Source organism: Malaclemys terrapin, chromosome 14, assembly GCF_027887155.1.
Source record: "Malaclemys terrapin pileata isolate rMalTer1 chromosome 14, rMalTer1.hap1, whole genome shotgun sequence".
Taxonomy (NCBI): domain Eukaryota; kingdom Metazoa; phylum Chordata; order Testudines; family Emydidae; genus Malaclemys; species Malaclemys terrapin.
The window spans coordinates 8,543,688-8,569,360 of NC_071518.1; the positions used below are offsets into that span (position 1 = coordinate 8,543,688).

The window sequence follows — 25,673 nt, forward strand, 5'->3', positions numbered from 1 at the left end:
AGGGCTATGACACATGGCTGGCCCGGCAGTACAGGGCTATGACACATGGCTGCCCTGGCAGTACAGGGCCTACGACACACGGGCTGACTCCGCAGTACAGGGCTATGAGACATGGTTGGCTCGGCAGTACAGGGCCTATGACACACGGCTTGACCCCGTAGTACAGGGCTATGACACATGGCTGGCCCGGCAGTACAGGGCCTATGACACACGGCTTGACCCCGCAGTACAGGGCTATGACACATGGCTGGCCCGGCAGTACAGGGCTATGACACATGGCTGGCCCGGCAGAGGGCAGTGGGCCTCCCTCTCCTAGTCAGCACCAGACTCCCCCATCTCAAATCACTGCGGCCTTTAGCGATGACGTAAAGGGGCGTGGCCGGGAGCGGCCATCTTGGGATAAACCCTGCCGTAGCGACCCGCCCACCCGCCTGACGTCACGCCTCAGCCCGCAAAGCCGCAAATCCCACCCCACGGAGGATTCGTTGTTGCCTGATACTGGGACCCTACCCTGAGCCGCCCTCCTATTAGCGGAACGACCCATCTGTCAGGCCTCGGGCCCGCCCCCCTCCCGGTCAGTCTAGGCGGAGGGGCGAGCACGTCATTCGCTGCCGTTCGGGACGGGAGTGAGGCGGCCGCTGCGGAGAGACGCCGGGGAGCGACCGAGAGCGGTCCAGCGCAGCCGCGGCCAGGTGAGGGGAGGAGAATCCGGGACGAGGGGGTCTGTGAATATTAATGAAGGGGGCGTGGTCATGAATAATAATTACGACGGGATCATATTATGAATTAGGAGCCCTCGTAACTATTGCTAACGGTCATGAACGTTAATGACATCTGGTGTTCGTTAATGCGGATCAGGGGATACGCTGCATAGTGTGACCCTGGGTAGAGGGCGCGCCTGTTAACGAGGGATGGCTCAGGTATATTCGTAAGCCGGCCTGTGCATATTAATTAGTTGGCGTGTATAACCAGGGCTAATTATTAATATGACTGAGATTGGCTCAGTATAGGGCTATGACACACAGGCTGACTCCGCAGTACAGGGCCTATGACACACGGGCTGACTCCGCAGTACAGGGCCTATGAAACATGGACTGGCCCGGCAGTACAGGGCCTATGAAACATGGACTGGCCCGGCAGTACAGGGCCTATGAAACATGGACTGGCCCGGCAGTACAGGGCCTATGAAACATGGACTGGCCCGGCAGTACAGGGCCTTATGAAACATGGACTGGCCCGGCAGTACAGGGCCTATGAAACATGGACTGGCCCGGCAGTATTAGTCTACAACACAGGGATTGGCCCAGTAATACAAAGCATATTCATGATGGGGGCCCTAGATGCTAGCCCCTGGCTGCATTGGTGGCCCGTGCCTTAGCAATACCCTAACTAGCTAATGAGGAGGGGAGAGTTCATGGCATGAATGAGGAGTGGTTCATGTTCCTGTTGCTAGGGTGCAGGGATTATTGGCCTGGGGCTCGGAGGTAATGCTATAGACCTGGCAAAACATCACTGTTTTTTTTTTTTATAACAGTGATGCTTATTTTTAAGCATTTTTTTTTTATCGATTTCAAATGTTCACAGGTGTGAGATGGGGGGCGGGCACAGGCCGTAACTCGTTAATGACAGCAGTATTGAGAGTCACAAAGTCAAAGCTTTTGAACCATTAAAACACACATTGTCAACGTCAGAATACATAAAATAAATATCCTTACATAAAGCTCTAAGAAGTTCCCAAGCAGCGTTCTCAAAGCAGATGGCTTTGCCCATCTGTTCATTTTGATCATCATCCAGGGGAATGTTTATTTGCCCAGTGAAATTAACGTTTCCCGATAACATTCTGATTCTTCCAGGCCTACTCATGTCCATTGGAAGGTGCTAGCTGGGCAGTGGCAGGTGCTGCCCTTGGCTGGGGTTGTGCAGCCTGCACCCAAGGGTGGCCTCAGTGTGAGACCTTTCAGGAAGCCCCTGCCCAGCAGCTGTTAGGACAGGACAGTAAATCTGTTTGAAACTCTTGAGTGCTTCCATAGGGCCGAGTCTCAGCCCTTGCTCAGAATTTGAGTGACCAGGCAGTGCACAGGGAGATCTGCAGGGGATGGGGGCGGTGGGCAGGGAATCCTCCTCCAGGCTCAGTAGCCCAGGCAGGAGTGGCTAGTGGATCTGCTTAAGGATCCTTGTCCCAACAGCTGCTAGCCTGCAGTTTGTTGGATTTTCTGAAAAGCCTTGAGTTTGCTTGGGTGCAGGCTGAACTGCCCCAGCACACAGGGCAGCAGCCCATCTCCAGTCCATCCCACCCCTGTCCACCCAGCATCTTCTTATGGACATGAGTCTCTTTACCCCTCCCACATGAACCCTTGCACTGTGGCGTACAGGGAGCCCATCCAGAATTCAGTTCTACAGCATATGGGGAATGCAAACCCCCATGTGTGGTCCTACCGCTCTTCTGCTCTCCGTAAAGTAGAACTTCATCAGTTCTGCTGCAGCCATGGAAGGAGTGGGGCCAGGATTTGTTTTCTAGTGTGCGTTTGTGATATTCTGTACCATGGGGGAGTGTCCTGGAACCCCCATATTCCTCATTTTTATATAATCGTGCTCTTACCTTACCTTATATGTATCGGGAAAGGTTATGATCTGCTGAAAGTCATTTCTGTATCCATATATGTAGGGTGACCAGATGTCCAATTTTTAAAGGGACAGTCCCATTTTTTGGGACTTTTTCTTATATAGACGCCTATTATCTCCCATCCCCTGTCCCGTTTTTTCACAGATGCTATCTGGTAACTCTACATATATGTATATCATTAATGTATATGAAGTTATGAGAATTGTGTTGTATGGTTGTCACTAAAACATTCTGTAAGTTGGGGAATCAGCCAGATATTAGCTCCCCAGAGGCAACAACAAGAAAAGTAACCAACACTGGGGCAGGGTGTCAAACAACCTATCAACAACCATTGTCCAGTAAGGGAGCTACAATGTAGTGACTCATGTGCATGAGGCCACACCAGGGGAATTGCTCAACCTTGCCTGGAGACTAAGCAATGCCCACCCAGACATGCCTGGACTTGGGTTTTCTAAGCGCATGGACTGAGGGTATAAAACCAAACACAGGGGGCCCATGCTTGGCCTTTCTCCTTCACCCACCTATGCTGCAAGCAACAAGGACACTCTGAAGACTCCAACTGAGGAGACTGGCTCAGATTTCAAGGGTAAAATCTGTGTACGATGAACTGCAATATCCAGTGGGGTGAGAAAACTGCTTAATCTAGATGTTGCCCAGTCTAATTAGATTGAGAGTTTAGACCAGGGGACGGCAACGTTTGGCACGCTGCTCGCCAGGGTAAGCACCCTAGCGGGCCAGGCCAGTTTATTTACCTGCTGACGCGGCAGGTTCGGCCGATCGCGGGCCCCACTGGCTGCGGTTCGCCCTCCAGGGCCAATGGGGGCGGTGGGAAGCAGCGCGGGCGAGGGATGTGCTGGCCGCGGCTTCCCGCCACCCCCATTGGCCCGGGACGGTGAACCGCGGCCAGTGGGGGTCGTGATCGGCCGAACCTGCCGCGTCAGCAGGTAAATAAACTAGCCCGGCCCACTAGGGTGCTTACCCTGACGAGCCGTGTGCCAAACGTTGCCGACCCCTGGTTTAGACTGTGTGCTTATATTTGATTTCTTTGGGTAACTAACTCTGACTTTTTGCCTATCGCTTAATTTCACTTAAAATCTCTCTTTTGCAGTCAATACATTTGTTTTACTGTTTATTTTTACCAGTGAGTTTGTATGAAGTGTGTGGCAAATCTGCTCAGGTTTTGCAAAGGCTGGTGTATATCCACTTTCCATTGATGAAGTGGTGAACCAATTAATAAATCTGCATTGCTCGTCTTGAGCAGTGCAAGACGGTATATTCCTGAGGTACAGTGTTGGGAGCTGGGGAGATTTGGCTCTTTTTCTGTGTGATTCATGAGTGGCTCTGGGAGCATTCATGCAATCTAGCTGAGTGTTGGGTCTCCACATGTGGTTGTGCTGAGTGATAACAGCACCTGGAGGGTTTGGTGCTGGTCACGAGCAAAGCATTATGAGAGACAGCCCAGGCTGGAGAGAGATAAGGGGGCACAGTGGTCCCACAATCCCAGGCTGCACCCCGGGGATCCTGTCACAGCATATTTTCAATTTTGCCTCAAATATCTAGCTAACACCACCTCACAATGAATTCAGCAGCACTAGAAATTAGGCCTGGGAAATCATCTCAAGTTGAATTTCCTTCCTTTACTATCTCCCTGTGGCTTGTCTGCTAGAAGTTGTTGATATTTAACTTTGTGTGTTTGTATGGAAAGGTAGCTTGGGGAGGGGGAATGTACAGGTAAAGCTTTGGTAGTTTGTTGATTCCACCGCATTGTAGATAGATGACTTCTTAGATTGCAGAGTTCTCCAATAAGAAGGGTGAAAAGGGTGGTGGTGGCAGCCGGGAGGGTGGGTTTTGATTCTAGAGAAGCCAAGAAGGGTTTGTAAACTTTGAAAAAACATATCTAAATTAGCATGGGTGAAGAAGGTTTGTTGGCAGCCTTAAAGAACAGGAGTACTTGTGGCACCTTAGAGACTAACAAATTTATTTGAGCATAAGCTTTCGTGGGCTACAGCCCACTTCATCAGATGCATGTAGTGGAAAATACAGTATGAAAAAAAAAAAAAAATATATATATATATATATATATATATATATATATATATATATATACACACACAGAGAACATGAAACAGTGGGTGTTACCATACACACTATAAGGGGAGTGATCAGTTAAGGTGAGCTTTTATCAGCAGGAGAGAAAAATAATTGTTTGTAGTGGTAATGAAAATGGTCCATTTCCAGCAATTGACAAGGAGATATGAGGAACTGTGTGTGGGGTGGGGGAGGAAATAAGCATGGGGAAATAGTTTTACTTTGTGTAATGGCCCATCCACTCCCAGTCTTTATTCAAGCCTAATTTAATGGTATCCAATTTGTAAATTAATTCCAATTCATCAGTCTCTCGTTGGACTCTGTTTTTGAAGGGTTTTTTTTGTAATATTGCGACTTTTAGGTCTGTAATCAAGTGGCCAGGGAGATTGAAGTGTTCTCCAACTAGTTTTTGAATGTTATAATTCTTGATGTCTGATTTGTGTCCATTTATTCTTTTACGTAGAGATTGTCCGGTTTGGCCAATGTACATAGCAGAGGGGCATTGCTGGCACATGATGGCATATATCACATGTTGGTAGATATGCAGGTGAACGAGCCTCTGATAATGTTGCTGATGTGATTAGGTCCTATGATGGTATCCCCTGAATAGATATGTGGACAGAGTTGGCAGTGGGCTTTGTTGCAAGGATAGGTTCCTGGGTTAGTGTTTTTGTTGTGTGGTTGCTGGTGAGTATTTGCTTCAGGTTTGTGGGCTGTCTGTAAGCAAGGACTGGCCTGTCTCCCATCTGTGAGAGTGATGGATCGTCCTTCAGGATAGGTTGTAGATCCTTGATGGTGCACTGGAGAGGTTTTAGTTGGGGGCTGAAGGTGATGGCTAGTGCCGTTCTGTTACTTTCTTTGTTGGCCCTGTCCTGTAGTAGGTGACTTCTGGGTACTCTTCTGGCTCTGTCAATCTGTTTTTTCACTTCAACAGTTGGGTATAGTAGTTGTAAGAATGCTTGATAGAGATCTTATAGGTGTTTGTCTCTGTCTGAGGGGTTGGAGCAAATGCGATTCTATTGTAGAGCTTGGCTGTAGACAATGGATCAAGTGGTGTGGTCTGGATGAAAGCTGGAGGCATGTAGGTAAGTATAGCAGTCAATAGGTTTCTGGTATAGGGTGGTGTTTATGTGGCCATCGTTTATTAGTACTGTAGTGTCCAGGAAGTGGATCTCTTGTGTGGACTGGTCCAGACTGAGGTTGATGGTGGGGTGGAAATTGTTGAAATCATGATGGAATTCCTCAAGGGCTTCTTTTCCATGGGTCCAGATGATGAAGATGTCATCAATGTAGCGCAAGTAGAGTAGGTGCGTTAGGAGACAAGAGCTGAGGAAGCGTTGTTCTAAGTCAACCATAAAAATGTTGGCATACTGTGGGGCCATGCAGGTACCCAGAGCAGTGCCGCTGATTGGAAGGTACACATTGTCCCCAAATGTGAAATAGTTATGGGTGAGGACAAAAGTTACAAAGTTCAGCCACCAGGTTTGCTGTGACATTATCGGGGATACTGTTCCTGACGGCTTGTAGTCCATCTTTGTGTGGAATATTGGTGTAGAGGGCTTCTACATCCATAGTGGCTAGGATGGTGTTTTCAGGAAGATCTCTAATGGATTGTAGTTTCCTCAGGAAGTCAGTGGTGTCTCGAAGATAGCTAGGAGTGCTGGTAGCGTAGGGCCTGAGGAGGGAGTCTACATGGCCAGACAATCCTGCTGTCAGGGTGCCAATGCCTGAGATGATGGGGCGTCCAGGATTTCCAGATAGAATACCCAATACCTTTTTAAAAACTAAATGGACGTTATCAAATCTTGTAAAATATGCAGAGCCCAATTGAGTGTCCTGGCTGAACTATGCTCAACAGAGAAACAGAATGGAGGTACAGGAAAGGTAGCTTTAAGCTGCCTTTTCACCTCTCCAGACCATGATTGTTGTAGCCATGTTGGTCCCAGGATATTGGAGAGCCAATGTGGGTAAGGTAGTATCTTGTAGTGGACTAAGAGAAGATATTTCCTCACCCACTGTGTTTCTCTTTATACTGTGAGGCATCCCACTCACAACCTACTTAGGACAGCCTCGTGACTGTGCCCCTTAGTGGCTGTGGCCCCTTAGTGGCTGTTGAGGCAACTGAGGGTAGCTGGAGCAAAGCAGCCCTTAGATTAACCCCCTACTTCCAGCATGTTGCTTATGATGGTGGCTGTGAAGGAAGATGGCAAAGAGCTGGTTATGTCGGCTATATGTTAGCTAAGGAAACCTCTATGTAAAGTTCTTTCCCAGTGGGCAGATCCAGTACCTTTTATGACTCTTTTACACCTCCGGAGCAGCATCCAGAGCTTGTAGGGGAATGGAGAATTCGGTCTGCAGTATATACCCCAAGAGGAATAGATTTTTAGGTCTTTTACATCAAAGAAGTCCTATTTCTGTCACTCTTGATACCTTCTCTTAGGCTGTCTTAAGAGACCTGCACTCTGTAGTAATGTCTTGACCTAATTCATTGTTTTCATACGCTGGTCATGAATTAGTATTTCCATCAGGAGACCTCGCTTGATAAAAAGAATTGATGTTTTGCTGTTGGTTTAAAAACACATTTATACCACCAGTAGAGGATGTGGCTGAGCATTTTAACACAAATCAGTGAATAGTACTGGGATGTGTTGGGTGCAGGCACTTCTGTGTGGTTATTGATCCTTGCATACATTTCATTTTGTCTTAAAGAAGGTTAATGAAATGCTTAAAAATGAATAAAACACATCTTTAATGAAATTTAGACTAGGCTTTGAATTCGGTGACGCTGATGTAAATCTGGAGGCTCCGAGATGAGTAGATTCACTCCAAGTATATTCTTGTATAACTGAGATCAGAATCTGGTCTAGGGGATGTAGACTAACATTTGGTCTGGTTTTTTTGTTTGTTTTGTTTTTGTTTTTTAATCATTCTTTTTGTCATTTCAGGTTGATGGGATTAGATGACTGAATGTTTCAGAGTCTGCCACCTTGATATTTTTATGTACACACCATTAGCTTTAATGGGCATGCAGGGTGAAAATGAATCCCTTGATAGGTGTCAGAGCCCTGGTAAAGTTCCCCCTACTGGATACACACCTGGCTGCTGTATTTGTTCCCACATTCTGGGCCTGTGTGCTTTTGAGCTCCTCCTGGTCACTGGGTAGACTCTAGCCACCATCTGTGGATCTCTGACACACTTCCTGGTCAGACCCTCTGTCTGGTGCCTTTTGGAAATGAGATTCTGGTTGGGTCTACACTACCCGCCTGAATCGGCGGGTAGAAATCGACCTCTTGGGGATCGATTTATTGTGTCCCGTTGGGACGCGACAATCGATCCCCGAATCGATGCTCTTACTCTACCAGCGGAGGTGGAAGTAAGCGCCGTCGACGGGACGCCACAGAGGTCGATTTTGCCGCCGTCCCTACAGCGGGGTAAGTCGGCTTCAGTCCATAAACCCATCAGAAAGAAATAGCATAATCAGTCATAAAGATTCCATAACCAACTTGTTCACTTGCATTTACTGATGTATTCCAACTCACAGTTTTACATTAACTCCATTGAAGCTGATTTAATCATTAAATCATATTGTTTTTTCCATTTGATAAGCCCCAAATTATGTTTTTATTGGTAGAAAGGGTGGGCTCAGTGTGCAACTTACACTACATATTGTTTTTTTAAAATCATGTTTAATGTTCATTTTTCTTCAAGTGTGTCGAATCTCTGCTTTCATAGAGTCCTAATGGCGATATTTTATGACTAATTTGATTGTTCCCCCCCTTCACAAAACTTGCACATATATGTGAGGAGTTTTTTCTATTCAGTATTGAGGTATTTTCCCCCCCAAATTACTTGTTTTTTCCCATGCTTTTATCCTTTTTTCCTTTCTTCTTCATCATAGGATTCCATCACTTTTTTGAAAAAATGGGAAATGTGGAAAGCAGTTGCTACGAGAACCACCTTTCAAGGTTTCTTCCTGAGGAAAAGACAGATATAGATGGAGTATTTGATACCTTATCTGGGTCAGATGGATCCGGAGGAGTAAAGATTGGAAAAGCTACCAGAAAAGCTGTAACCCTGGCAATGTTAAAGGCAAGAAAATCTGTCATGCTTAACATGTCTGTAATGTAATTTATTGAATAGTTTTCTAGAGAAGAAATAGAGATTCATGGGTAGTTAATTTTAGGTGTTATTGCATTTTAATTGCATATTAAATATTTTTTTTTTGAGGGGGAAGGATATATTTAATTTTTTTCTTACAGTTCAAGATTATTAATAAATGAGGTTTATTTGTACTCAATATCTCTTTAGTTGCACCCAACTGAATAAACAACAGGTCTGATTCTGATGTATCTTAGCAGCAATATGAATGTGTTTTGCAGAAGCCAACAAATGGAGAGAATATTTTTCTTATCCAGAATTTATGGGTGTGTTGTAATTTACAGAATTTCTTGGCAAGTTGTAACATAAATAGATCATGTTTGGTTATGTCATTCTTGACTGCACTCACAGCCACTAATCTTCACCCTTGTGCTGAAGTGAGAACATTTAATTTTGCGTGATTAAGCCAAGGCTGTCTGTTTTAGCAAATTAACATATATTACACTCTGTGATTAACTTTGCATTAATTTTCTAATCAAGTAAAAGGAGGAAAATTTTTTTGGTAGCATTTGACAACTTTAGTGTGACAGCAGTCAAATGTCTAAACTGAAGTAATATTAAAAGTGTATTTTAATATACACTACAGAATAGGATCCGTTAAATAAGAGCTCAATGAAAAGGGGCATATGGTTTAGTGACTAGGATACTGGACTGGGAGCCAAGAGACCTAGTTTATCTTCCCAGCTCTGACACTAACTTGCGCTGTGAACTTAGGCAAGTAACATCCCCTCTCTATGCCTCTGTTTTCCCAGCTACCCTTTTGACTATATTATCAGTGTAGTCCTTGTCCACGCTGGCGGCGACATTTAGGGAATGTGTAGCTACATGCAGCAGTGAAAGGCTCTGCCAGGGGGAAGGTGGCTGGGACAGTCTCCAGCAGCGGGAAGCTCCTGGAGCCTCTCCCCACTGCTTCTCCTCTGCCAGAGTATCTTCCCGTGGCCAGAATCTTCGCTGCGATGGGGATTGGCTATAGCAGAGGGGAGCCAGAGGAACACTACACTGCTAACAATAGCAGTGTAGATGTGGCATGCACTGCTTGGGGCATGAAGAGAGCCGTGTAGGGTATCTACCCTAACGTTCTGGCATGCTTCTACTCTACTCGCCTAAGCTGTGCCTCGCACTGTACACTGCTCTTTAAACTCATGCTAGCTGAGCATGCAGTGTCTGTACTCTACATGCTGCCGTAAGTGTAGATCTACCCTTAGATTGTAAGGGCCAGTTTTTTAAAGGTATTTAACACCTAAAAATGTAGATAGATGCCAAGTGTGATTTTTCAAAAGCACCTAGCTTCCTTTAAAAATCGGTGCCAAAGCTGTTCGGGACAGCAACTGTTATTCACTTTTCATTTTTACACTGCTTAGCACAATAAAGTTTTAGATGTTACCATAGTACAAATAATAATAATGAATGGACACGGTGAAGGATACAACAGACATTGCTGTTTTGTGTCTTCTCAAGAGATCCATGGCCCTTGTAATTTAATGTAATTAGTTCTCTTCATACCATTCTAGAAAAGGATTCCAAATACAAACAAAGGTGTACATTTATTTTAAATGTTGATTAGGCATCCTTTTGGAAAAAAATTCAAATCTAATAAATGTCATATCTACCAGTGTGACAAAACAATGCAGTAGTAATGGTGGTGAAGGGAGCTGGGAAGCAAATAATTTTGCACTGTGAAGGTGCGACAGCCTTCAGGTAAGATGTTTAGCTAAGCCCTGAACTCCACTTAAAATTTACATCAACCTAGATGCGTCACCCAGGGATGGGAAAAATGTATACTCCTGGTGTAATTAAGCCCCCCCAACGCCTGGTGTAGACACAGCTAGGTCAATGGAAAAATTCTTCTGTCGAGCTAGTTACCACTGCTCGGGGAAGTGGATTACCTATATCGATGGAAAAGCTCCTTCCATTGGTGCTAGAGTATACAGCTGCAGGGCTGCCGTGTGCCACTAGCGGGGGTAGTGTATACGCGTATACGGCAGCCCTGCAGCTGTACACTCGAGCACCGATCGTGTAGACATGGCATAAGTTCCTGCTACTTGTCTCACTTCAAGATCCTCTGGCACTTTTAGAAAACCTCTTGAACGTACCAGTACCCTAAGTGTCAGTCCCTCTCTTGATATAATGGGCTATAATGTCTAAGGACGGGTCTACCCTAGAAGCTCTACACTGGCGCACCAATGCAGCTGCGCCACTGTAGCGCATCTGGTGAAGATGCTCTACGCCAACAGGAGAGCGCTTTCCCGTTGGCATAGTGTCAGTGTGGACAGCACTTGGGTTGCTGTAACTTGCGTCACGAGGGGGAGGGAGGGTGTACTTAAGCCTTAGTGTATACCTGCCCTAAGACTGTGGGTTCCAGTTCTGCTCCGGCTGAAATCAATGGGAGTTTTACCATTGGCGTCAGTGGGAGTGGGATTGAGCCCTACATATTGGCTTTGCTGTACATATAGCGTGTGGTCCAGCTTCCATTGATGTCCATGGGAGTGTGGCCATTTATTTCACAGGGACGACTAGGAAGGGCACTGCACTGAAGGGACCTGATTCTGATCTCTGACGCTTTTACACCAGTGTAAGTACATTGCCTGCGGTGAAGTTATTGCTGTTTTACACCAGTGTAAATGAGAGATGAATTAGGCTGAAGGTATTGAACATATTATGTGCAGTGCTTTACATACTCTCCGGTAGGTGTTATGCCAGGGGAGGGCAAACTTTTTGGCCTGAGGGCCACATCTGGGTATGGAAATTGTATGGCGGGCTATGAATGCTCATGAAATTAGCAATTCAGAGATATTCAAATAACCTCTAATTAATAAAGATACATTTTAGTGGAAATAAACATAAAACTTTACTTACATTGTTATGATGGTATATTTATAATAGTATTACAATAATTAAACTAAATGTAACCCCTTTCCACGCCCTCTTTGATTAATGTGAACAATGCAGCTGGTCACCCTTTTTTAAAATGGCATCAGAGTCCGGTGTCATTCTCGTTGTGGAAATCCACAATACTGAGCTGAGATGCTGGTCAGTTAACTGGGATCTGTAGCGAGATTTGTTGTAATTCAGCAGGGAAAATGTTTGTTCTCACACATAGGTGGAGCCGAACAAAACAAGGATTTTCTGTGCCACCTTGCGGATATTTGGGAGCTTTGTTTCACTCAAGGAGGCATAAAACTCGTCCAGTTTTTCTGAATTGTACTTTTCCTTCAAAGTGGAATCGCACTGGAGATCAATGAGCTCCAGTTGTAATTCTTGTGGGGCTTTCTTGTAGTCAAATGACTGTGGGCATGACACTAGCTCCAGTGTCTTCTCTATCTTCTCAAAGTCAGAGAGTCGATGAGAAAATTCTCTGTGCAAGTCACTCAAAATTTTGCTGTACTTTTCTCTCTGCTCTGGTGACACTCCCAAATATTTCACTGTTGGAAAGTAAGCGAACACTTTGTCCTGAATTTGTTTTGAAAACAAGACTAAGCTTTGAAAGCTGTCACACTAGAATACAATTTGGGTACAAACACATTCTTTCCTTGCAGGTTTACATTAAGTTCATTTAAATGTGCCAAGGTAGCCACACCAAAAGCGAGGTCGCACACCCAGTTTGAATTCTTTAATTCAGGGAAATCATTTTCTTTCCTCTGCATCTCCAGAAAAGTGTGAATCTGAGCTCCCACACTTGCTGCAATATCTTTCCTAGGCTAAGCCAGTGGACATTTGTATGATAAAGTAAGTCAGGGTGTTCGGCGTCATTGTCTTCAAGAAGGGAAATGAATTGCTGATGATTAAGTCCCCTTGCTCTTATGTAGTTCACTATTTTCACTACTGTGCAAACAACATGATCAATGTCCAGGACATTTTTGCAGAGGGCCTCCTGATGTATAATACAATGCAGAAAAATCACCTCTTTATCAGGGTCGTCTTCTTTTACTTTGTCCTGAATTCTTTTGAAAAGTCCTACATTTTTCCCGGTTAAATTTGGTGATACATCTGTGGTTATGTTTGCCAGTTTACTCCAGGGGAGCTTCAGATGTCCAAGGCACCCAGACACCCTCTCGTATAAATCCGATCCCTTAGTTGTGCCTTTCATTGATTCCAAAATTCCTCTGTGATTTCAAATTTGTCCTCAATTCCTCTGACAGAAATCAGTAACTGCTGTGTCCTTAATGTCAGTGCTGTCATCGAGAGCTAACGGAAACCCTGTGCTTTCTTGTTCAACTCAGAAGCCAAATGTTCATTAATCACTTCTACACGGCAAGTAACAGTTCTTCGTGACAAACTAATGTTCTCAAACATGTTTTGGTATTCCGGGCACAGCATGCCAGCAACATCAACCATGCATCTTTCAAAAACTCCCCTTCAGCAAAAGGCTTATTTTATTTTAAACGCCAGAATATAACTTGCCTTTGTAGTGGCTTCCTGAACTGCAGCTCGTCGCACATAAATATTTTGCTGAGTTTTTAAGTTCGTGGTGAGTTTCTCAGCTTTTCTTGCCCTTTCCTCAGTTGTTAAATTGCTGCCATCATTAGGATGTTTCGTTGAAAAATGGCGATTCAAATTGTACTCCTTACATACCGCAATGCTCTCCTGACATCAGGCATACAGCCTTCGACTTCACGTTTGTGAAAAAATATTTTGCGTTCCATTCTTTGTTGAAAACCCGACACTCACTGTCCACTTTTCTTTTTTTTTTTCTTTTTTGCAGTGCTCATTTTTGAAAGGGAAAAGAAAATCCTAACTGCTGCCCTTATTTCAAACTGCTGTTTTACAAGATGGCAGGCACTGTGAAAAAACTGGGCCCTCTCTCTAGCCTGGATTTGTCGGGCGTCAGTGCCCCTGACAATTTTGAGCCATGGCGCTCTATCCCAGAACCCATGTGGACAAGAAGAGGCAGGTGTAAATTCACCTGTAACTTTATGCCCCAACCTCCCCCCCCAAAATGTTCTTACTGTTGTACTTTGAGTTCTGTTTGCACTGTTGTATTCATTAAAAGTTTGTATATAGTAAGGGATGTTACCGCGGTGTGGCGAGAGGACTTATGAGGGGTGTTGCGTGGGGGGCTTCACGGGGCGGTACCAGGGACTCCTAGGGGCCCTGCTGGCAGTGTGACACCAAGGCAGCTGTGTCACATGCGGAGGCACCCGAGTTAGGACGGGAGCAGCTGCGGCCCCTAGGCGGTTTCCCTCCACTCGAGGCTCTCGAGGGTGGGGCCATAGGAAACTGGGAGGGGATTTGGCACGCTGCTGCATAGGGGTGGTGAAGTCATACCTGTGCAATGTGGCGTTTAGCGTGCCAGAAGAATCTTCCCGGAAGATGGTGCTCAAAATGAACTGCTCATCACTGAGGCGGGGGCTGGTAGCGCTGGGCAGAGCGTGGCAAGGCCCCGGCCCCGCTTCCCTGGCCGGAGTGCCGGGCAGAGCGCAGCAAGCCCCTGGTCCCGCTCCCCCGGCCAGAGCTCAAGGGCTGGATAAAAAGATCCCGCAGGCTGCCAGCGACCCGCGGGCCATAGTTTGCTCACCTCTGTGTTATGCTATGTAATCACATTCTGTTTTAGTGTATGAATATATTTTGTATATTTTAGTTATATACTGTGAAAGCTTCTCAAGTCAAGAGCCAGAGATCTCCTTTAATATTCTATGTCTATGATATATTGTATGAAGCTGTATAGAAATTAGACAGTAATCCAAATCTTACTCATTTTACTCTCATGATCAGTCCCTTTGATTTCTATTGTCCAGAGTCAGTGGACTCTTTACATGAGTAAGGTGAACTAGATTTGGCCCAATGATTGAATTGAACATTGCTCTGCAGAGTAAAAATCCTTCTAAAGGTAGTTATTATACATGCATTCTAGTTACTTTTCAGAGTTAATTATCTTGTCTGCATTTGGTTTCTAAGAGGCAAAATTAGATGGGGGGAAATTTCATTTACTTATTTCTTTAAATGCATTTGTGAGCTATATTTCCAAAAAGAAAAATTGACATAATACATTCAAAACTTTGGTCTGACTAACTGAGCCACAGATCTTTGAAATGGTGTTTTCTTACGGAAATCCTTCACTTGCATGTTTTCAACTTTTTACAAGTTTTAGTTTAAGATAGTTACTATAAAATGACCCTGTCCTTTACATAAGAACGGCCATACTGGGTCAGACCAGTGGTCCATCCAGGCCAGTATCCTGTCTCTGGGAGTGGCCTGTGCCAGATGCTTCAGAGGGAATGAACAGAACAGGGCATTTTTGAGCGATCCAGCCCCTGTCTTCCAGTCCCAACTTCTGGCAGTTGGAGGTTTAGGAACTCCCAAAGCATGGGGTTGTATCTCTGACCATCTTGGCTAAATAGCAATTGATGGACCTATCCTCCATGAACTTATCTAATTCTTTTTTTAGCACGGTTATACCTTTTGCCTTCACAACATCCCCTGGCAACAGGTTCCACGGGTTGACTGTGTGTTGTGTGAAGAAGTACTTCCTTTTGTTTGTTTTGAACCCCTGGCCTATTAATTTCTAAATAACTAAAGGTCTTACAAAATTCTGCTGGAAACCTTGGGGATACTATAAAGTAGTTGATGAAGATGGGGACTGCCTCTTTGAGAAGTGATCTTCCATGAAGGTTTCACTCTAATATATATTAGATAGTTGGATATTCAGTTCCTAACCAGTACACCTAAGCACAGATCAGCTGGACTGTTTTAGCTGCGTATAGAAGTCTTGTTCTTCCTAGTAAAAAATCTGTCCTTAACTCTTCTTTCTCTGACAGGCCCATGTCCAGGAAGCATTACCAGAGCAAATGACCTCTAGGCTATACAATGGAATGAAAAGTATTGACCTGACTGGGAAGTCACCTGAGTCAAGTGAACAGATTGTTAAGGAGCAGTTCATAATTTTTATGTCAGCCCTTTTAAAAGGCAACGTAGAGGAGAAGAGTAGCATAATAATGAGAATGATATCTAGTACCGAAGGGCCTGTGAAGGGAAAACAAATCCAAGAGGTAAAGGAAAAAAATCATTTGTGTGTAGTTTGTTTTTTGTTTTCTTAAATGTTTTGGGGAGGAAGTGGTTAGAGCCCCGGGCTGGGATTCAGGACTCCTGGGCTCTTTTCCTAGCTCAGCCACTCACTCACTCTGACCTTGGGCAAATCATTTTAGGGCCAGATTGTGTATGGCAGTAGTGCAGGTGTGCTGTGGGGATGGAAGTACGTAAGCTTTTTCCTCTCTGCCCCCCGTCAACCTGTCTCAAGAGTCAGTGGCTGCACTGGGAGGAGCATATAGACTGCTCCCTCGAGGCACACGCAGGGTTCACACACCTAAAGGGGGTGTAGAGTAGCCCAAAGGGAGAACAAGCTTCACAAACAAACGGGATGATGCAGCCCGAGCACTCTCAAGTTCCTCTGGGGGCAGTGTAGCTCCACTTCACCCCCAATGTGGGCTAGGTTGTAAATTACACTCCCTGACCCTCTGTTTCTTCTCAGTTTACCCATCGGTAAAAGTTGTTTAATAGTTACTATACCATGGAAGGATGTTTGAGAATTAAGGTTTATACTTGAGATCATTGGGGGAAGGGTGTTTAACAAATGCGAACTATGATTATTTATGAAATTTAACTATAGCAGACAGGTGTTATTCATAACATTTACATACGTCAATGACGTCCATATCACCCAGACCACTGCGATAAGCACCGATTAATGCCCTTGTGGGGTGCTCTGTGGTCTTCTTGGCGATTTTCTTTTAAATATGGAATTAAGGTTGTAATGGCAATGTTATGCCCTTTAAGTTCACAGAGGATCTGATCACCTCTGTAGTTCACGTACTGAGCTACAGGAATCTGCTGAAGGGCTGGAATCTGGAGGAGACTCAAGATCCTGCCAGTGGAGTAAAGGCTCTGGTTTCTCAGCTGTTATCAGAACTGAAACTTGAAGGTGAGCAGTGAAAATACTGAAATAATTTATGCCAAAATGGTGCAAATCTTGCAGAGTCAGCTGTTCTTGTAAGATATTTGCTCTCTCTGACCCGGAGTTAGAAATTCAGATCAAGAACCAAAACGAGAGGGTTGAATTCAGATCTGGGGATTTTAATTATCCACCTACACTTCCTGATGGAATCCAGGAGCAGTTTGGATTTCAATCTAATTTGTAGTCATGCAGATTTATAGCTATGTGTTTTATCTCATTAGGCCTCGTCACCATTGTAGAATTACTTGGCTTTCAGTTGATCGGTATTTTGGTGCATTTATATCCATTTATGGCAGTCTTTGCTTCTGCTGGATGAACAAGATCATGCTTTGCTATGCTACGGTATTAGATCTTTCATCTTTTAAAAGCCATCTGATCCATTATAACTGAGACATCATATTTCTCAACCATCTTTCCAACACAGCTAGAGGCTGTCCCAAGTTACCAAGCGCTATGCCCCTTTCCAACGCATATGTTTACTGAATCTTGCGGACAGTATTAGCTCCTTCCATATGCAGTTTAATATTCAAATAATGAACAAATGTGACTAAGTGTTTCCACTGTAAAAAATTAGAAGGCAGGTAATTATATACTTAGGGGAAGATATAGACTTGGATGCTATAAGCAGCTTTGCAGATTCCTTGTGAGAAATGTACAAGCTACCTTGTGTTAACGTGTTCATTATGTAGATGGGAAGAAACTCGTGGGACCGCCTCTGATGGATGCCATGTGTGATCAAAGTACCATTGAGAACTGGGTGTTCCAAGTTCCACAGATCTCTACTTTCCTCAGTGTTATTGTCAGGCAGGGGCTCCTTGTCCTGCATTCGCTCCCAGATCACGCTGAAGACCTAGTCAATTTGGTTCCAGAATGCAAGGGCATCAAAGGAAGAAGATTTGTTAGTTTTCTGGACATCCCATCCATCATATACATCAACTCCCAGCTACCCTCGGAGCTACAGCTCAAGTGGAGGCTTTTGTTTTCTTCTCGGGTTCACGGAGAAAGTTTTTCACAGCTGTGTGGGCAAATCGTAAACAAGGGTCCCTGTATATTGGTCTTAAAGGACTCGGATGGATATATCTTTGGTGGGTTTGCATCACAATCATGGGATGCTAAACCACAATTTCAAGGTAAGAATTTCTTTATTTTTCTGCAAAAATCTCATGGCTTAGAGTAGCAGCATGGCATGTGTTAATGAAGACTTTATCAAGGGAGCGAAGGGGAAGGAACTCTTGCAAGACCATTGAATCTGTTCTCTTCCAAATTTTAACATGTGGCTATCTTTTGACTTAATTTCAAAAGCTTATCTGTCTCAGTGGAAGAATAATTTGTTGACCCTGTAGTTCTTCGCCACTCCCTATTTTCTGTTTTCTCATATACAGAGTTGCCCATAATATTGGTAAGACAACATCCAGTAGATGAACCCTTACAAAACACAGTTTAATCAAACCATTTTTTCTTTCATTTATTGATTCCCTTAGAAAATGTCTCTTCACCTGCTAGGTTGATGCTCTTACAAGAGCAGAATGTAGCCACACTGGTCGTTGATGTGTGGCTCATCGGTATCTTTTGCATTCCATGTTGTTTAGCAGGAATACCTTTCTATATCCACTTCCCGAACTCAGGAATTTTACTGGGATAACACATATTATGCTTCTCTAAAATGTAGGAAATGCTTGCTTCCTTACATTCAAAATGAAATTATAATTCTGTATGTTGGTAAAAACCTGGCTAGTTCCTCTGCCTTATTGTGAACTCAGACCCAATACTGATGGTTGCTTTACAGTTTGTATCTGTTATTCATTGACAATTGTTAAATCTACAGGACTTACTGACCACAGAATAAATACCCTAGAACAAATGATCTTTGCAGTTCTACCCACAGACTTCACTGGAGCTCCATTGGTGTAAATGAGAGAAGAATGTGGCCCACCAAACTTCATTATGTAATAGATTAAAATAAATGTCCACTAGATGGCGGTCTTACATTTGTTTGGCTGTTGCTTTACATAGTAAAAAATACAACACACACACACACACGCGCGCGCGCACACAACACACACACACGGCCAAATTCTGCTCTGTGTCACTGGAATGCCATTGCTGAAGCTCAGCAGAATTGGTCTTACATCTAACAGATGGATATTTCTGTATATGACTAGATGGATATTTATGTTCCTGTTTAAAATACAGCAACAAGGGGTTCCCCTTGCATCTAAAAGCTCTCACTCATGCTAGCCGAACCCTTTATTTTCCCTTTACAAAACTTGGGCAGAGGGGACTTTAGCTTTTGAAGTAGTAACTGAAGAAAAAATATATGCAAGGTAACATTTGAATATGATTTTTGTGTTTCTCTCACTCCAGCAGGTTAATTTACAAAATATATTGCCATGCCAGTTGCTAATCATGTGGGTTAATGAGTGCCTTTGGGTTGGTTGGAATTTGAGAGGAGAGGATTTGAAGAATTTTAAATGGCCAAGTTATTTTCTTTTCAAATGCAGCTTGCCTCGCGCATTATCACAGTTTTTTTCTGGTGAGAATTCTTGCAACAGTTCTTTAGCATTTGCTCTTAGAGAACAGCAACAGAGAGTCCTGTGGCACCTTATAGACTAACAGATGTATTGGAGCATAAGCTTTCGTGGGTGAATACCCACTTCGTCAGACGCATGTTCTCCCTTAGAGAACAGTTGTGGCAGACGGGTTACAGAAACCGGTGGCATCTTATTGCAGGGGACACTTTTTAACTTGTAGATATTGAATCAAGCACTCCTTGACCTGATAAATTAGACAGGAAAAATGAGATTTGATAAAAATCCTTGTGAAATTTTGCAGAGAAAATTGATTTGTGAGAGTAGAAACTCTGTTGCATTGACTTAATAGATAACTTACCCTGCTGAACATTCTCATTTATTAATATAACTCCCTAAATTACATATTTGCTCATTTTACTCCATATTACTCATTTGTAAAAAGTTATTGGTTTTAATTAACCTTTCAGTCTGGGTCCCTTGCCAACTGTTCAGTAGGGCATTATCCAAGATATTGTTTCACATTGTTAGTTCTGAGTTTCTTAAACTCAAGGGGAAATGTTAGCTGAGGTCTTGATTTGGCAAAGTACTTAAGCACATACTTTGCTGAATTGGGGCCTAATTTGTGAAAATGTAGGCCCTGATTTGCCAGTGTCTTGTACTGTGTGTAAACACACCTGTGCAAGATAAAGGTAATATGCTACATGCTGCTTAGATGGCATTTTACAGTTCGCTTATACAGGTGCAAATAAGAGGTGCAAGGCGCTGAAGCATCAGACCCTTAGGCCTAATCTACATACAAAACTTGCATCACGCTTAACTAAAAGTGTTTTTTACGTCGATCAAGCTGAATTGATACATCCCAGTTGTAGATAGAACCAAGAGTGTCCACACATAGGGGTTTGCACTGCTCCAACTAAATGGATTTAAAAACTATGTAGGTGAACCCGTGCATGTTTTGTGGGTAGCCCGGTCCTTACATTGTAATCAAACATACCCAGGATCCCTAGATTCTGCCCTCATTTATAGCCATGCAATCCCATTGCTGTCTGTGGTGCTGTGTAGCTATAACAGAGAACAGACTCTGGCTATGTGTCTTGACGAAGCATCAGTACTGGCACTGTTGACATATCAGCGCTGTTTCTGAACCGTTTTGCTGCTGCTTTTTGGGATCTTGCTTTCCTGTCCTATTCATAAGTAAGTCACACTTTGTCCATTGTTTTGTCTCCGACACTTTACGCTGCTGCAATTTATAGGTGACAACAGATGCTTTTTGTTTTCCGTTTCTCCCTCTCTCGCGGTGTACACGGACACTGGATACAATGACCACTACATGTATTTGAATCATGGGCAGCAAACTATGCCAAATGGACTCGTAAGTACTAAGAAATGACAGTTTGGGAATCAGATTCGTGGCTGGTCTTTGAAAGTGTCTTGTGTATTTGTTTCTGCCTTTTTAAGCTGACATATTTCATGTGCTATGATTCTTAAAGGAAGTTTTCTCCTTGTGTATTAGCTCAGCGCTTTTACTGTGAGGATTTCTCACCTTAATACGTTTTCATTCAGAGTAAAGATGCCAGTTTAGCTGATTATTTACAGCTGATGTTCATATTTAAACAGTAAACTGTTTAGGGTAAAATCCATTTCATGCATTTCTAACCCAAGTAACTTGGCTTTGCGCAGGTGAAGTTTCTGGGGGAATTAAGGAGTGGAATTCATCCTCAGGTTGGAAACAACATTCAACATTGGCATGCAGCCCTCCGGATGCTGCCACTCCATCCTATTGGCTGGAAGAGTTGGTTGCACGTGTCCACACCATTTACTTGGTGTTAGATTCCCAAGACCTGCGTAATTGAAGATCCATATGACTCATCCTTAATCTCTTCTCACTGCCACGCTCCATGCTGGTTTATGCATGGCTGGCATAAAGAAACCCCCATCAAAAACTATGTACAAGGGTTGTACAGTCTGTCTCTGTGTGACTACCCCCGGAAGTTCTCTGTTCAGGGTCTTACAGGTGGAGAGGACTTTGCATGAGTCCTCAGCACCATGGTGGATTTCAGTTATTTTAAACAAGCAGGCAAATGTTTTAAGACAGAATCTGTCAGCATTGCCTCAGTAGTTACTTCAGTAATCACTGCATCCCAGTGAAATCTTGCTTTAAAGAAAGCCACATCAAATTATACTTGTTGCTTTAAATGGGAAAGTCTTGGCTAAAATGGGTACCGCCTTGTTAAAATGGGCATGTTGTCAAACAAACAGTAGCTGTTAGACTACATAGCGGGTTACATTTCCAAAGCAAGGTACAGCTGATGTGGCTGCAGAATTGTCATGCTCCTGTAGGACCTGCAAGGTGGGTATTGTACAGATAGTTTGCACACACAAAGGTTCAATTTGGATATGTAAACACAAGCTGATTTGAAATGCCCCATTTTACCAGCTTTGGAAATTTGGCCATAAATACTGAAACTAGCAACTTACAGTCTACCCCTGAGCCTTGGCCTAGTTTCTGGTTTATGTGTGTTTAATAAGTATTTAATGTGATGATTTATTTCACAGGGCATGGGAGGACAGCATGATTACTTTGGGCTCTGGATAGACAGTAACTATGGGAATGGACACAGCAGAGCGAAACCTAGCTGTACCACCTATAACAGTCCTCAGCTGTCAGCTAATGAAAACTTTACAATAGATGCCATGGAGGTGTGGGCAGTGGGAGATCTCCCAAAAAGCGCAGTGGTAAGTGAATACAGTGTTTCAAAAGCTGGCAAAATTAACCTACATGTGTAGAAACATACAACAGAGAATATATTTAACATATTTCTACGATGTTTTAAATATGTTGACTTTTTTGTCCTAGCACCCATTGCTATGGCAGCTAAATACTTTATGCAATTTAAAACACATAAAGTACATATGCCAACTGGAACAAGAGGCATAAATGGAGCAAACCACGACTACTGCAGCTGTCTGTATGAAACATTGGCTGTGCTATTGTAATCCTTTAAAATAACTCTATGATGCTATATATTTGAAGCATGTAAATATCAAAGAGGGAGTTGGGATTATTTCGGGTGTTAAAGAGAAGGGAATCAAGAGAGCCATAATTCAGTCAGGGATGCAGGAAATCTCTGTGGGGCTTGGTTTCAATAAGAACAAGTGGGGAAGGTCTTATTGCCTAAGACATGCATAAATAAACTTGTATGAAAGTTTCTCTGCTCCTGAGGCCAGGTTGGGAAATCTGTCTTTGTACAGTAAATTTTCCTCAGGTGTGTGTGTGTGTGTTACATTGTCTATTTTACGCAGCTGATATTTTCTTTTCACATTATGTAAACATGCCCAGAGGCTATACAGTGCGCACACATCTGGAAATAGAAACAGAACTAGTCTTTTAGGAAGACTGTCAAATTGTATTTGAATCACTTAAAAGTTCACGTCTGCACTTGAAATATTGGGTCAGATTAACCAGTATATTCTGTCTGGTTTGTGACCCAAAGCAACCATAAACAGTAAACTGGCCTGCTAAGCCAACCTTACAGCTGTCTTGTGTCACTGGAGCGGCGCAAAGTAGTTGGTATGTCCTAGTGTATCTTTTCCGTTTACATGCACCTGGGAAATCATCATAACAATCTTTAAAGCCGAACAAGCAGCTTATGGATATTCAAGCTTAATTTACTTGTGACTTGACCTTGTTGACATTTGTGATGACATTTTAAATTGCCTTTTCGATTTTGTTTAAGATAAAGGGTAAGAAGAGCATCCTGGATACAGACCCCGAGGCTCACGCCTTGTTAGAAATGTCTGGAAAAAGTCGTCGGAGCGATGGTTTGCGAGAGCAGACTGAAGATGATGGTGACAACTAAGATGACCCATGTGACTTGGATTGTTCTGCCTGATCCCATCAAGTGCTGATATTTCTTGGACAGGATATTTTGTCATCTGTTTCCACTTGTATAATTAGCTGAAACAAAAATACAGTATAAAGAGTACTAGCGTAATAGTTAGGTCCAGGAAGATGTCATGACTGCAGATGGTTTCTTTTGGAAGAGTGGGAATTTAGATAGCTGTCTAAGTCCTGGTTGTAGCTGGAAATAAATGTAATAGCATTTGCAATAGGTTCATTTTCCTCTCTGCATGCAGATATTAAGTACAAATATTATTATTGCTGCTTAGTCACATGGAGTATTAACTTTTACTGTATATAGAATTTCAAAGATGTCAAACAAGCTTTTGATATCTCAGCTGAAAATAATTCCTTGCATGCAATGAAATCGGCTTCATTATTTAAATGTCTACGCAGCGTACAAGTTGTTAACATTTTAAAATGGGATCTGTAGAACAGTCCAGTTCAGTCTTTATAAAGGGTGTGCTTCATTTGCGTTGTTGCTGTAAAAGCTGCTTCAAATTAGGATCTGTTTCTAAGCTCAGCTTTTCAGTAAATTATGATATATAGATTATACACAGAAACATAGAACTCTGGATATACTGCATCCACTTCTGCACTGACTTTTGCTAGACTTCATTTGAGTGAAGTTTCACTTAATTAATAAGCCAGCACAGAATTTGGCCCTTTGTAAAACAGCCATTCAGGGATTCAACCACAAAGACTTCTATCAGTGGGTCCAGTCCTGTGGTTCTTATTCAGGCATAACTCCCATTGATGTCAATGGAAATTCTCTTGGAAAATGCCATCAGAGGTAGTCTCGCTTGAGACTGGAGTGCGCGATTACGCCATAAGGAGCCATACAACTAAAAACCTATACAAATGTTAGAGTTAATGTCTTATTACAGATTTTGTTACAATGAAATCAGTGATCACTAATTTTTAAAAAAATATTTTGACCTCTGTTTAGCTCCTTCTCTGTTATTTACAACACTCGTCTGTGCTGGTGAGTAACTACAATCAATCAGTCACATTCAGGACTTTTTTCTACTAGAATCCATTCATAGCGGTCAGTATTTCAGTACTTTGAGTATTGCTAACCCTCCAGCTATGTCATTTACTCGCCAAACAAACCCACTTCTACTGAGAACTAGAATTTTCGCCCCAGCAAGTGACATGGGGAATTGAAAATCAGTACTGATCTCTTTATTGATATGTATGACTGAGGAATCTTTCTCCCAGTAAAGCAGAAGATCACATCAAAGCATCTTTGTATTACACTGGATTCATTGTCATATAAAGGGTCTAGGTGTTCACTGTTGACACTGCATGGTGCATAAAATATACTTTAACAGTGTATATGATCAGGGTCCAATCAACTCTAATGCCACCCTGAAAGTATTTTCTGGTGTACCCTTAGCTATCTGATGCTTCTTCATTGGGTGCCAAAGTAGGACATCCAATTAGCTTGTATTTATGTCTTCACTTTATAATGTGAGAAGTTGGTGGTATTCATGATTACTATATATAAAATTATTGTTGAAAAGGGAACATGGACAAATCCCTCCTGCTGTAGACCCTAGTAATCATCTATGCATTTTGTACCCTACCCATAATAATGGTTAGCGTATATGTAGTACCTATTCATCAGTATAGGTTGGGAAGACTAAGCTAATATTGTGTGTTTATCTAAATGATCAAGTTAGGGTCCAGAGTCTTTACTCAACACAGAATTTTGAGCACGTTAATTATACTGAACTTTTTACACAATTGTTTTCTTCTCTGAATGTTTTTATAATCATTTTAAATGATATGTAACAGAACTGCTGTACAAGATCAATTAATAAATGTATTTGGTTCTTTCTGTAACAGTTTTATTTTACATCCTGCCTCCTGAAATTTCCCCAACAATTTCAATTAGCTATTATTCTCTGTCTGTACTAGACGATTGTGTAGTGTGACTGAGCGCTGTTAAAATAGCTTCTGGGTTCCACCCCAGAGATTGCTGCATTTTTGGAATCTTTTAGAAGTAGTTTGGTAAGTTATCTATGGGATTTTTTTTTTTTTTTTTTTTGCAGTTTTTAAGCAAACCAGAGCCAGTTCATAGTTTATGGTAAGCAGGAACAAGTGGAGGCTATTGTCACCAAAGAATAGCTATTGTGGTTGGTTGGTTTTATTTAATTTTGTTAAGTGATTTGCAGAAAACTGCTCTTCACCAAAAACTTAATATCTGAAGAGCTGACTTGTCTTTGTTGGAACTAGGGCTGGTATTGTCCAGGAAATTCATGTTGGGCAACATCCTGCTGTAAATCAGCATAGCATTTGACTGCATTGAAGTCCTGTGATTTGTGACCTTTGAGGAACTGGGCTTTTTTATCTTTAAATCAGATCATATAAGGTGAAGGTGGTTGGTGGGGGAGAGAGAAATGGAACAGGGTGGTGCTC

General features: G+C 42.9%; 1 protein-coding gene across 1 annotated transcript; it reads left to right on the forward strand.

Annotated features, from left to right (window-relative positions):
* Nucleotides 1-442: 442 nt before the first annotated feature.
* On the forward strand, nt 443-25,097 carry MEAK7 (MTOR associated protein, eak-7 homolog). The gene is made up of 8 exons (XM_054048718.1): nt 443-692; nt 8,610-8,800; nt 15,625-15,855; nt 16,640-16,784; nt 17,507-17,947; nt 20,602-20,720; nt 21,905-22,084; nt 23,086-25,097. The coding sequence occupies exons 2-8, from the start codon at nt 8,633-8,635 to the stop codon at nt 23,206-23,208; spliced, it is 1,407 nt and encodes a 468-aa protein (XP_053904693.1). The 5' UTR covers nt 443-692; nt 8,610-8,632; the 3' UTR covers nt 23,209-25,097.
* Nucleotides 25,098-25,673: the final 576 nt, after the last annotated feature.

Coding starts and splice junctions, on each gene's coding strand:
- MEAK7 (XM_054048718.1), top strand. CDS start 8,633: ATGGGAAATGTGGAAAGCAGTTGCTACGAGAACCACCTTTCAAGGTTT. Junction 15,856..16,639: donor AGGGAAAACAAATCCAAGAG/GTAAAGGAAAAA, acceptor ATGCCCTTTAAG/TTCACAGAGGATCTGATCAC. Junction 16,785..17,506: donor ATCAGAACTGAAACTTGAAG/GTGAGCAGTGAA, acceptor TTCATTATGTAG/ATGGGAAGAAACTCGTGGGA.